The following is a 12,583-nucleotide window of genomic DNA, read 5'->3' as shown; positions in this document are numbered from 1 at the left end:
GGCTCAGGAGAGATTAGGGGTCCACTGATGCATCCTGGAATTGGAAGCGATTTGTGCTTTCCTCAAACTTAGATTTTTGAGCCCTTGTTTATATGTAAGGTTGAAATAATGTGGCACAGTTGAATGTTGGGAAGTAGGGGAAAAATATGGCTCTATGTTTCCTGTAAGGAGCATTGTTTAACAATCTGAATTAACAAATTTAGCACTTGCCTAGGGTAGGAAGGGTTGTGAGGTACTTTGGAGTCTGGATACCTGTGCAAGGTCTGCTGCATCTGAGGGTTTTCTGACCCTCTCTTAACTAGGCCTCCTCAGTGTGTGTTACCTTTATTTTTTCCCTTGTAGACATCAAGGCTTTTTCCTCCTGAGCCATGCAATTCTCAGGCTGGTCACTGTGGCTGCTGTTGGGTGCTACTGTTGAGTGCTACTGTTCCCAGTTTGGGGGTGCAGTGCATTTATGGTGGGCACATGTATTCTTGCCCAGGTTTAACCAGCATCAGAGAGTGATTGTCAGCTTCCAAAATAGCAGCTGCAGAGGCTGTAACTGTGCTGTGGTCAAGCAATTTTATGTCTCCCTTTGCAGGAAACTGTAAAAAAAAAAATCCCCCGATTTTTTTTTTTTTTTTTTAATTTGGTAATTTTCTCCTGGTTCTTCCTCTAAACTGCCTGGCTGAAATGGCAGCAGTGTGGGCTGTTGAGTTTCATTTCTTTTAGTCTGTTCTTTAGTATCTGCTAAGAAACTTCTGATGGAAAAATACAAGAAATGCATTACCTAACACAAACAAACGGTTAAAAAAACCTGTAAAGCTCAATTACAGTGTTTCATACCAGCAACATGGCAACATCACACCTTAAGCAAATGGACTTGAGAGTGCTTGTCTTGAGAATGTGCAACCTAGTTAAGCAGAAAACAAGGCCAAAGACACTTCAGATCTGGCAGACAGGAGGCTTGGCAGAGATCTGAAGGAAGGATGTTAGTCACTGGAATTAAAAGGAGCTGCTGCTTGCAGGTCTGCAAAAACAAGTTGAGGTCTATCCTAAGTGGAAAAGGAAGAAGCTGGAGAAGAATGCCTTGGGATTTAGCAAAAATCTTCTGGCCTGCAGGAATTGTTAAGCTGTGTTCTAAATCTGAATTCTGAGATCATTTCAAGGAAGATGGACTAAACAAAAAATGTTGAACTTTCCTGAAATAATCCGTTCAGTTGAGCTGCAACTTGGCTTGTTTCTTCACTGAAAGGCTTGGCTTGGCTTTGGCATTGGTGTTTTTCTTCTCTCAGGCTGTGATGTGGTGTTGTCTCTTGGTAGTGGCTAAAGCAGCATGGCAGGGAAGCCCTGTGGTTGTCCATGGAGCTGGGAGTGCAGATGGGCTGTGGGAAGAGTTGGTGGAAAAGGCAGGTGCTGCTTGTGTGCTGTGGGAGGTAGTTCAGCTTCACCTCTTCCATGTCAAAGCCTTCATTTTAAAAGTGCACAAGATGCTTTTCAGGGCTGGGAGCACAGATCTGATGCCTTGAGCAGCTGGTTACTCAGAGTTCAGAGGATGGATGTGCCAAGGAAGGAGTTAAATTGTTGTACAGACTTGTACAGTCTCATGGTAGATGCTGGAGGATGTTTCCATAGGCAGTGGAAGAACTGAGCTGCACTTGCCTTTACCCACTCGGCTTTGCCAAGAATGGGGTACCATGGGTACCATGTAAGGAAAATGCCCTTCAACAGTGCTCAAAGGAGCTGCATATTTCTTCAGATTTTGAGCTTGGGATGAAGCTCTCAAAGAATTTTTATTGAAGTCCAGAAGATTTCAATAGTTTGGCCTGGAAATGGTGGAATAGAAACCTCAGATGAGATTTTTGATGTAGATCTGATGTTTTGGAGAGCTTGGGGAAGTTTTATCTTTACATCTGCAGTGGGAATTTGATGGCTGTTTCTTGTCCTGGACCATCTCCAGCTGCAGTGGAAGTAGCTGGATCCTTGGCATTTGTATATGCTTGCTGTCATCTCCATCACTGTCACTCCTCTAATGCAAACAGTCTTGCATAATGTCCCTTAAAATATTGGGCACCTCTGGTAATTTGCTGTATCCCAGTGCTCCACTTGCCACTGCTGAGCAGCTGGTAGGAGGAACCAGAGCTTTTTGGGGATGATCCCCATGGTGTGTGCTCATTTACAAAGTACTTAGAGCCCTGCAGGATGCTGAACAGGAGGAGAGGGTTATAAAGCATTTTGGTAGTTACTAGGGTAAAGCTTTTTTTGTGTGGTTAGCCTGTTTCTTTACTCCAGAGCAGGTGTATATTTTAATGTCAAATTGTATTTATAAGTATTTAATATGTAGAATATATCAAAGAGGTTCAGTCTTTTGTAAACGATGGAGTTGGGAGACTTTCCCCCTTGTTTCATCTTGCAGCTGTGACCCATGTGCTTGTGCAGAGAAGGATGCTGGGCTGTGCTCAGGTTTTCCACAGGGAGGGACTGCTCTGGAACCATCCCAGGTCTTAGATCAGTGTAAATAGGCAAGTGGAGCTGATTTTTGCTGGGTTTGTGGAAATGCACTTATTGTTTCTTGAGGTGGTGGTAGCAGTGTGAGCAGTTCCTGTCTGGGCACAGCTTTGGGAGCTGAGGAAGCTGTCGGGGTATTTGGAGTTGGAGCAGCCACAGGTCTGGTCAGGGCATGCTGCTGAAGTGGCTGCCTGATCCCTTGGCACTGGGTGTCTCGGGGATCAAGGGTGCTTTCCTAAGCAGGACAGAAATAAAAATGGGCCCTGTTCCCCAAGACTAGAAAGTGATTAAAAAAAAGGCATTTTGCTGATTGCAGATGATTATAATGCAGCTGTTCGACAGTGACATTCCAGCCATGGAAAAATAACATTGATTCTTTGAGCTGTTTTCCAGTCTGCGCAGCATATTAAAACCCTTCATGCACAGCTGGCACATTTAACTTTGATTATGTTGTTGAAGTGACTGATCTGAGAGCAGCCTGGATCCCAGTTGCTTGCAGAATTTGAAAATAAGATTGTTCCAATTCATCTGCAGTTGGTTATTTTGGAAGAGAGACAAGCTATCTTGAGCACTTTTAGGGCTGCTAATTAAAGTCTTGTGGCTCTCCTCTGAGAGTGTCTTTAAAGGTGGATGGAGGGACTTGCCCAAGGTCATATAGTGTGTCACTGACAAAGATGATTATGAATTCTGTGCCCTAATTTGGTCTTGCACACTTGAATTATTTCTCTGGTGTGGACAGTCCTACCACAAACCAACACACTGGCTGCTGGGCTGTTGTACATGTCAGTGGGTTCCTTCCTCCCTGTGCTCTCCCACCTGCCAGCTGGGTCTGGCGTGGGAGCAGCGTGAGATGCAGGAAGGACAGGCTCGGTACTGCTTCCCCATAGAGGTGACTGCAGTGAGTGCCCTTTGGCTGGAAGTGTGCTTCTGGGGCTGGAAAAAAGCAGGAGCTTGGAAATGAAGGTAGGAGGACTGCAGAGAAGCTGCCCAAGCCTTTTGGCATTTGTGGTGGTACTGCCTCTTTGTTAGAGTTTGGCTTCTGACCTGAGCTGCTCCAGCACCTTTCCTTTCCCAGCTCAGTGAAAGCACGTTTTGAAATTCTGCTGGCATCCGTGGGTTCAGGGCTCCTCCCTCTGCACGCACAGAACTTAGAAGCTGCTATCCAAAATGATCATTAGTGGAAAAGGAGATGGTGGGGGACTCGGGAGCTCTGGAAGAGGCTGTTTTAAGTGTATCACATCCATCAAACCCTCCCGCAGGAGTTGTGTCAGAGAACAGGAATGCCAGGAGCTGGATGTGGGCAGGACGTGCTGGGGCTCGGTGAGCTGGGAAGGCTCTCACGGAGCTGCTGCTGCGGCAGCGCCTGCGGCTTCCAGCAGGTGAAACCGGGTCAGAGCAACTCCTGGGAACTGTCTGTGAATTCCCCCAGGAAAGGCAGTTACTGGTGAGTCACGGCCCAGGCTGTGATGGGAAGGTTGCTGGATAACAGCTTGAGCGATGGTGGTGGCTTCTCTTCACACATCAGGACCCTGAGGAGGCTCTGACTTCGTGGGGCAGCTGAAAGCTGTTTTTTGTCTGGGTTCCAGGTGGCCAAAGCTGAATTCCTGCAAATGTAGGTATAACAGGCCCTCCTTCCCAGGGTATGCTTTGCACCCCTGGACCTGGTGTACCCACTGTTGAGAAGGGGTTGTCAGGGTAAGGAGATGAAAGGGACAGCAGAGAGAGGCTGAAAACCTTTCCCTGTTGATACTCAGGCACAAGGTGGGAGCTCTGAAGGGATTGACCAGTGGTGAGTTTGGGAGGTTGGTGCTGTGCTCAGTGTGAGGCTGGCATGGGGCCCTCTGAGGGGCTTTTGTGCTGATGGGGTGCTCTGCTCTGTCTGGAGCTCATCTGTCACGACTCACTTACTTCACTGCTCCTGTTTTGACTTGTACTTCATCTCTGTGGAGCATCCCGCTGCTCTGCTCCTGGAACGTGGTGGGGTTTGAGCCTCAGGTCTGTCCCTTTCAAGCTCTGCAGCTGCTGCCTGAGCACAAGAAGCAAAGGCAGATGAGAAAGTGCCTTGAGACTGCCCTGCCCACTGCTCCCATGCTGGGAGGCAGCTCAGGCTGCTCCCATGGTTGTCCTCCCTGCCAGCCCAAGGCAGCAGCATGGCCATGGCCACGCTTGACCATCACCAGACTGGGGTTTTTAACCAGCCCTGCTGCATCCTATAGGATATGTGGGTCCCTCCCATGGGAGTTGAACATGTGCCTCACCCTGCTGTGGGTTTTCCTTTGTGGTCTGAAGCTGCTGTATTTAAACATGTAGGGAAAGTAGAGCTGGCTCCAGCTTCAGAATGGTGGTGGTGACTTTGAAATGGTGCAACAATCCCCAAAGTCCCTCAGCAGAGATCTGTGTGTGACAGGAGGCTGTAGAGCAGCATGGTGGCCTTGGGCAAGGAGGGGGCATTATCTGGCCCCTTCTCCCCCCTCCATGTGCTTTGCATTGTGCTGGGGAGGTGGTGCCCCACAGGGAGAGACAGCCTGGTGTGGATGTGGGGAACAGGAGGGCCTCTGTGGCCTGCCTGCCAAACTGGCCACTCCAAAACTGCTTTTGGCTGCATCCTGCTTTGTGCACTTCTGCTTCAGCCTTTGCTGTGCACAGAGGATGCTCCTCCTGCATCCTGCACTGGAACCGAGACCTCCTGGGGCAGGGACAAGGGATTCTGGCTCCAGGGACATCAGACTGGCCTTTTGTGGCTGGCACTGAACTGCTCTAAAATACACAGAAGAAATACCTTGGGGGAGGAGGGGAGTATTTTATTTCCTTCTATTATTTATTTTTTTCTCAAATGCAAAGTGAAGTGCCCCTGCAGCATGGCCTCCCTCTGGCAGATCCTGGGGAAACTGGTTCAGCCAGCACCAGTCTGGGCAGGGAGGGCACTGCCAGCGCTGGGTGCTCTGCCTGGCAGCACTGGGGTATGAACTGGGAATAAACATCCACATCTCTCCATGTGGGGGGCTGTGGGTTCCCCAGGACCACTGGCATAGGGTGAGCCATTGATAATCCAAATGTCACCTTTTATTTATTTTTTTCCATCTCCCTTCCTATTAAAATGGCCTGGGAAGCTGTGACACCACACAGCCTGGGTCCCTGCCAAGGAGCCCTGGGGCTTGTGTTCCTGCTCACGCTGCCAGACTCCGGCTGCCTTGCTGCTCTGTGAACTCCCATTTGCCTTTCTTGGCTGGAAAAAGGATTAAGTTAGCAGGACAGGAAAATTAATTAGCTGCCATTTTAAGGATGTAGCTTTCGTCGCAGTCCGAAGTGTTTTGAAATGGCATTGTGTCACTGAGACCAAGCTGGGGTTGATTAAAAGGCTTTTACCTGCCGGAATATCAGATTTATTTCCGCCGGGGTTCTGCCCCTGGTGATTATGGCTTCAAGGTGAACCTCAAGGCCAAATCCAAGGAGTGTTTTGCCTTCACTGTTAGTGCTGGCTGTGGAGAGCTTACCAAAGTATTTTCTGCTTGTTTAACATTCAAAATAGCCTTGCTCTGCCCTTCCCCTCTGCAGGCAGCCTGCCAGTCTGGCACAGCATGGCTGGGCCAGCAGGGAACTGCAGAGCTGCAGCTTCCCTGCCTGGCTGGGGGCCTTCCCACGGGAGCCCGGGGGCAGCACCGTGGCCCCGGAGCTGTGGGGTGAGCTGCAGCCTTCCCAAATTGTCTGGTGGAAACTGCTGCTGTTGGTGCAGGTGGCAAAAGGGAGCAGAAATGGTGCCACTCCTGGTGAGGGGTTGTATCCAGCTGGAGGATGTCCCCACAGTAATGTCCTTGCTGAAGGTGTCAGAGGTGGATCTGCTGCAGTGTGGTGAAGTGCAAGAGAACCTGAACCATGGAAAGTGAGTCATAAGAAAGCCAAAAATCTTTTAGGGTTAGAAAGTAATAGTCATTCCCTGCTTTCTTCAGCAAGGGGGACTGTGGGTGCTCCAGAGCACCTGGAAGGGGCCATGAGCTGCCACCTTTCCCAAAAAAGCTGTGCTCCACTTTGGGCAGCACTGGGGACATGGGTCCAGACTGCAGCGATGGCTCTGGGACACACAGAGGGGACACATCAGATGTGTGACCAGGGGGGATTTCCACACATGGTGCTGCGGTTCAGCCCTCACTGACCTCTAGAATAAGTGCTTCTGCCAGCTGCACTCCTATTGCAGCCTCACAGTGAAGGGCTGCATGAGTGCACAATCTCTGACACAAACAGTGGTCCCCATTCCCCACCTGCAAGGGTGTAAATGACTGCTGCCCTCTCTAGAAATTCCCCACTGAGCTCTCACTGAGCTCTCACTGCAATAGTTCAAAAACCCAGCAAAATTAATGCAGATTAAACCTGCTACTTCAGCAATGAATGGAAATTACCAGCAGATATTTTTTATTTTACTATTTAATGTAGTAGAAATATCACGGCTTGTAGCCAAAGCAATTCAAGATGTGACGGCTGTAAATGTGCATTGGGCGAGGCTGGAAACTCTCCAGTCTAATTCAATAGACTCTTGGCTCAACTCTTGCTTTGCTTTTGAAGAAGAGAAGCTCATCTCTGAAGAACCCTGTGCTGCAAGGTAAGCACGAGATGGCTTTGGGAGCTGGTTAAGGTACCCCTTCCCAAAACAGCAGCTTTATTGGTGTTTTCCCCTTGTATGCTGTGCTGGATGCTGAACTGCAGCAGCACAGAAAGCAGATGAGGGGTGAATCTGCTGCTACTCTGGTGCAATCCTGATGGATGCTGGAGTTGAGCAAACTCCTCCAGTGCTTTGCTAACTTTTCAACCTCCCCCAGTGGAAAAGCAGAGCAAGGAGTGAAAAGTGATCTTGCTCAAGCGCAGGATTTTAACTATCGCCAGCCCCGGGAGCAGCCCGAGTGTTTCCCCAGTGACTGTTGCAACACCAGACCTTGCAGGAGCCTGTCCCGTGGGCTGGCAGGGTAGATTAGCACATGGTAGAAAGGCCTTTACTGTGGTTAAACTGAAGACAGAAAATATGTCAGCTCTGCCAGAGAGGATGATGAGCAGCCTCAAAGGCAAGCAGATCCCCAGGCTGGTAATATTTCCCTCCTAAGTGTTTTACTCAGCTACTTGCAGCTATTTTGATCGCCCCTTCTGATCTTAATCTCCCAGTAATGAGCACCAGGCCAAGAAAGCACTTTCACACAGAGCTGCTATAATTAAGGCAGTCACCTCATGTCAGTGTTGGGCAGTCACTTTTAAATAGTCACTCAACAGGGATTTGCTGCAGGATGGTCAGAAATAAACAAACAAACACTTCAAGGATATCAATTTTTATTTGACATTGTGAGATCAATAAGAAAAAATAGTCTGTACAGCTTTGTGATAGAACTGCTGCTGCTGCAGACTGAGGCTACTCCTCACGAGAAGGGCCGTGAGGCAGCCCCGGGGTGCTCCCAGCAGGACCTGCTCTGAGCAGCAGGTGATGTTCTCCACCTCCCTCTCCCAGCAGCACCTCACACCTCGGGCAGGTCCCTGTAGCCTTCCAGCAGCACAAAGGGGCTTCTCAGATGTTTTGTGTGAGCAGCTCTGCTCTAAGGCCCTCTGCTCAGTGCAACCACGGCTGCAGAACCTGTCTACAGCAGTGGTTACTGAGCTCCTGCTGTGCTTCTCCCTCCCTCTGCCAACTCTGTCTCTCCTCTGCCCCACAAGGCCGCCTGGCCTGTGTTCAGCCTCCCCTCGGTGCAGCAGCCCTGTTCCCCAAGGGACCAGCTCTGTTCACAGTGGAGGGGTGACCCAATACTGCCTTTGGTGCTGGCAGGAGCTGATCTGTGACACCAGCAAGAGGAGAACCAGGACACTTTAGCAACTAATCCTGCGGCTCAGATGCTTTCAGCTGGCAGAGTAACCCTTTCTAATCAAATGCTTAAGAGTGATTGTAGAGCAGCAGCCATGGATATTGCTCGAGCACTGGGGCACCCACTCCATAGGACGGGCAGAGCTAGAAAAAGAGACTTCGGTTTACACAGTATTTTTGCCGAGCTTTTTGCCTTTGACAGTTCTTAACAGTTTTAAAAAATACCAAACACAATTCAACAGATGCCAGGACAAAAGGCTGAGTTTCCACTGTGCCAGTGAAACATCCACCAACCAGGCCAAATTCTCACTGGCCCCACCAGTATCTCAACCTACCCTCCCTCTGCTGTGTCAGGGAGGTGAAAAGCCAGACCAAGAGAGATTTTAACATTGATTCAGCCCCTGAGGGGAGATAAAAATGTAGACGTAAGTAAGAGTTAAGGACAGTATGATCAGTTCTAATACATGAAATCAAGACAGTAACATTAAATCATCGAGGGGCTCAGCTGGAAAAATCAAGGTGGAAGAATCTGTTGGCAGAAAAGGGGTTGCTGTCCTGGATTAGTGCAGCAAACAGAGCAAGCTGCTAGACCCTACCCCTGGATCACTCACAGAAGGAACATTTTTTACTGATATTTAAATATGAAGATTACTTGGAGGTTGTACCTGGTGCCAACACCGTGTTCAGCATGTACACAACGTTCAGCACTGCCCAGTTCACGGCTGGAGTGTGGCAGCTGAGCTGAGCTGCCTCCCCACAGCAGCACCAACACAGCCACAGCCCAGGAACCCAGGGCAACTCACGGGAAACAAAGGAGGGCAACGAGGAAGTAACGTGGTAGTGAAAAACCAGGGAAAAAAGAATAACCCTTCACACAACTGTTTTTCAGCATTATAAAAAAATAAAAATGAAAGCAATCACTTTGACTCCCCCTGCCACACCGTGCTGGTGTCCCACAGGTATTCTAGGATCAGGTGCTGCCCCTTTTCCTGCTGTTCAGTGATGCAGTGCACACAGCATTTCTGAGGGGATCCACGGACTGTAGTGCAAGCAAACTGAGAAAATAAATACACTCAAACAGTCCCTCCTGTCAAAGAACATCAGTTGCAGGAAAAACTAGCTTGCTTTTTGTTTTAACTGAAGTTAAGTTAGCTGCAACTCGTTTTAATATCTGAAACTTTGAAGATGTGTTTCACAGCATAACTGTAGAATTTACACTGCATTGCCAATCCACAATTCAGTCATTCTCATTAACAGTGTACAAAGAAGGTCATTAGTTTATATATATATATTTATATATATATATATTTTATAAAGTCTGGAAGATCAATATAAATACTGCTCCAGAAATTAAAAAAGTGTGTACATCCCCGACTTGAATATTACATCTCAGTGTCCTGGGTTATCATCTGTAAAAGTCTTAGCGGCGCAGAGGTTCAAGTTTTCGAAATTTCAGTGCCGAGCTGGATGACAAAGCATCTTGGTTTGAAGAAGAATTCACTGTGTCTGGGGACTGGAACAATACTCTACCACGATGATTAAATACATAAAAAGACGGATGGTTCCTTAATGTGTCAAATGTCCTTCAAAATAAATGCAAAAAGCCAAGGTTAATACTCTTTCAGAGCAGGGAGTTTAGAACAGTCAGTCTGGGGCGTATTCACTTTAGACACAAAAATACAAGTTTCCAATCCAAACTCTTGCTTGCTTTTAAGGTTCCTAAACTAAACCAGTGAGGAAATACACAGTTGTGAAAAAGACCACAAGATGTCCACGTCACCAACTTCCCCTTCCTTTGTGGGGCTCAGGAGCAGCCTGTGGCTGCTGCTGCAGACACAGCACATGCCAGCCTTTGTTCAGCTCTCACTTGTGTTAACACCCTGATGCTGCTCAGCTTTCCATGCCCCTGGGAGCCTCACACTAAAGGCTGAAATACAATTATGTCAGCTTTTTCAATTCCCATACTCTCCTGTGGTTTTGGAAATGGCCAGAGAGGCAACATCTGCCCATCCAATTTGCTGTCAGAATCACAGAATATTCAGAGTAGGAAAGGACCCATAAGGATCATTGAGTCCAATTCCAAACTGAACAGCTCATAAAGCAGTTGAACCTATGACCTTGGCATGCTGTAAACAACTATCCTCCTCAAAATCTTGGCCCAAAATCCTTTATTTTCTTAAAAGTCTTACAGATGTCCTGCCTTGAATATACTGAGTGAGACTCAAGTGACTCAGCCTTGCAGTCTGAGACCATGCCATGACAGCAGGTGGTGGTTCCTGAGCTCTACTTCCCACCTGCACATTTCATTCCTCTCCCAAGTCTGCAGAGCAGGATTTCAGACGAGGAAAAGCAAGAAGTTTATTTGATTTCTGCCTGTTATCTAATTCTCCCTAAAACACAAGGCATTGTTGGCTTTTGCAAGTGTGGCTGCTCCCCTTGGGTGGCTGCCTACAGCACACATTGAAGGACTGAGCTAAAGATGAGCGATTTCAGTTTGTACAGAGAGGCAGATACCGGTGTGTACAAAAAGAAGAAATAAAACATACTTATTTTTGAGTTCTGAAGTGGCATCCATGTCTTTAAACTCTCCTGCAATATGTGCTATCCCATAGCAGGTGACTGCAAAGGCCAGCAGAGTCTGCAGGACTATCTGCAACAGAGGGAGCACAGTGCAACACACACATTACCCGCTGTTCTGCACATCTACCAAAACATCTCAGCTTTCACACAGTATCTCTGGTGCTTTTCATCCAGTGACAGCAAACAGAGGTGGGCAATCCAGCACTGGGGAAACTGAGGCACGGGAGAATTAAAATTCTCTCCTACTTGCACAGCAGAGCTCCAGCTGGCCCAGCACAGGTCTGGGTTGCACCAACTGAATTGACTCACAGAGCTCCTCAGCAAGAGCCTGAGACCAAACACTGTGTTCTCTGCTCTCCAGGACCCAAATTCCTGCCGGGAACACTGTGGAGCCCCAGGCTAGGCCCTGTGCCTGGCTCTCCTGGGCACCTGATCTCCCTGCCCTTCTGATGAAGGAGAAAGAGAACAGATAACTGAAGTGGAAATTTGAAAAGCAAGCAAACAAAGCAAATAAAAGCTCCCTTCCTGAAGCAGGCTGTGCTGGGATCAAACCACGTCAGCCACCCAGAGCCAGAGGGTGCAGGATGTTTATGCTGCAAAGGAGGTGATGGATGCAATAGCTGTCTGAGCTACGTTCAGGGAATCCTGGACAAGATGCTCCAGGGTAGTTCTAAAAGAAAGGGAGGTCTGGATCCGGGGTTTGGGGTTTCACTAACAACTACAACATGCTCAGGAAGTTGGGATGAAAATGAAAAATGTGGTTCTTTTTGACAGTGTCAGCTCCAGTGATTAAAAAGAACTTTATCCTTTATGCTTGCCTAGCACATTAAAAGGAAGCAACTGAGAGACTAAACCACCCCACAGTTACACCTTCCACACACTGCAAAAACTTACATCTATGGGCAGCGTTTCATCTTCCTTTTCTGTCAACCTCATGTAAGAACGATCTACAAAACAGAAACACACGCACGCATCACAAACTCCGTGCCCGCAAATAAACAGCCCGGCAAGGCGAACCCCCAGAGAAACGGCTGCAAACACTCGTCAGCCGGACCCTCCCCGGCCAACGGGGCCGCCCCGGTGCCGCTGCTCCGGGGCACGGCTGGCCTGCCGCAGGCGGCCGGGAGAGGCCAGGCTGGAGCCGCAACCCTGAGGGCGGCAGTTCCCCCTTCCCACCCTTCGTTTTCCCCTCTGTTCCCCCGCGCTCCTCCCGGCCCCACGGGCAGGGCCGCCCCCGCCGCCGGGCTCGCCGCTCGGGACGATGATGATGATGCTGCCGGCCCGGCCCCCGCCCCGCGCGCTCCCGGTCGGCCGTGCGGAGGTGCCGGTGCCCCGGGGCGCCCCCCCGGCAGTGACTCACGCTGCGCCGCCGAGAAGGCCGCGTGTGCCAGGGCGAACAGGCCGAGCCCCACCAGCCCCTTCCACACCGACCCCGCCGCCATCGCCGCCCGCCGCCGCCAGGGCGCCCCGGCGCGCGGTGATGGCGTCACCGAGGGGGCGGGGCCAGGCCGCGCCCCGGCGCGCGGAGGGGGCGGGGCCAGCCCGCCGCTTTCCCACGCGGGGCCATTGATAAATCCCGAGCGGCGGTGTCAACCCGGGATGGTTCTGGGGGGCAGCTGAGGGGCAAAAGGCCCATGGACACCCCCCGAACAGGCCCCTTCCCTCCACCGCGCCAGCCCGGAT

The 12,583-nt window shown here is 49.7% G+C and overlaps 1 protein-coding gene across 1 annotated transcript; it reads right to left on the bottom strand.

The window, feature by feature from the left end:
• Nucleotides 1–7,780: 7,780 nt before the first annotated feature.
• Nucleotides 7,781–12,409, bottom strand: MMGT1 (membrane magnesium transporter 1). Its single transcript, XM_002191260.7, has 4 exons — nt 12,261–12,409; nt 11,795–11,847; nt 10,867–10,970; nt 7,781–9,903 (listed from the first exon to the last, which is right to left on the bottom strand). The coding sequence occupies exons 1-4, from the start codon at nt 12,340–12,342 to the stop codon at nt 9,741–9,743; spliced, it is 402 nt and encodes a 133-aa protein (XP_002191296.1). The 5' UTR covers nt 12,343–12,409; the 3' UTR covers nt 7,781–9,740.
• Nucleotides 12,410–12,583: the final 174 nt, after the last annotated feature.

The sequence above is a fragment of the Taeniopygia guttata genome, chromosome 4A (genome assembly GCF_048771995.1).
Source record: "Taeniopygia guttata chromosome 4A, bTaeGut7.mat, whole genome shotgun sequence".
NCBI lineage: Eukaryota > Metazoa > Chordata > Aves > Passeriformes > Estrildidae > Taeniopygia > Taeniopygia guttata.
Note: the sequence above shows the minus strand (reverse complement) of the source record. Positions and strands in the feature narration are given on the sequence as shown.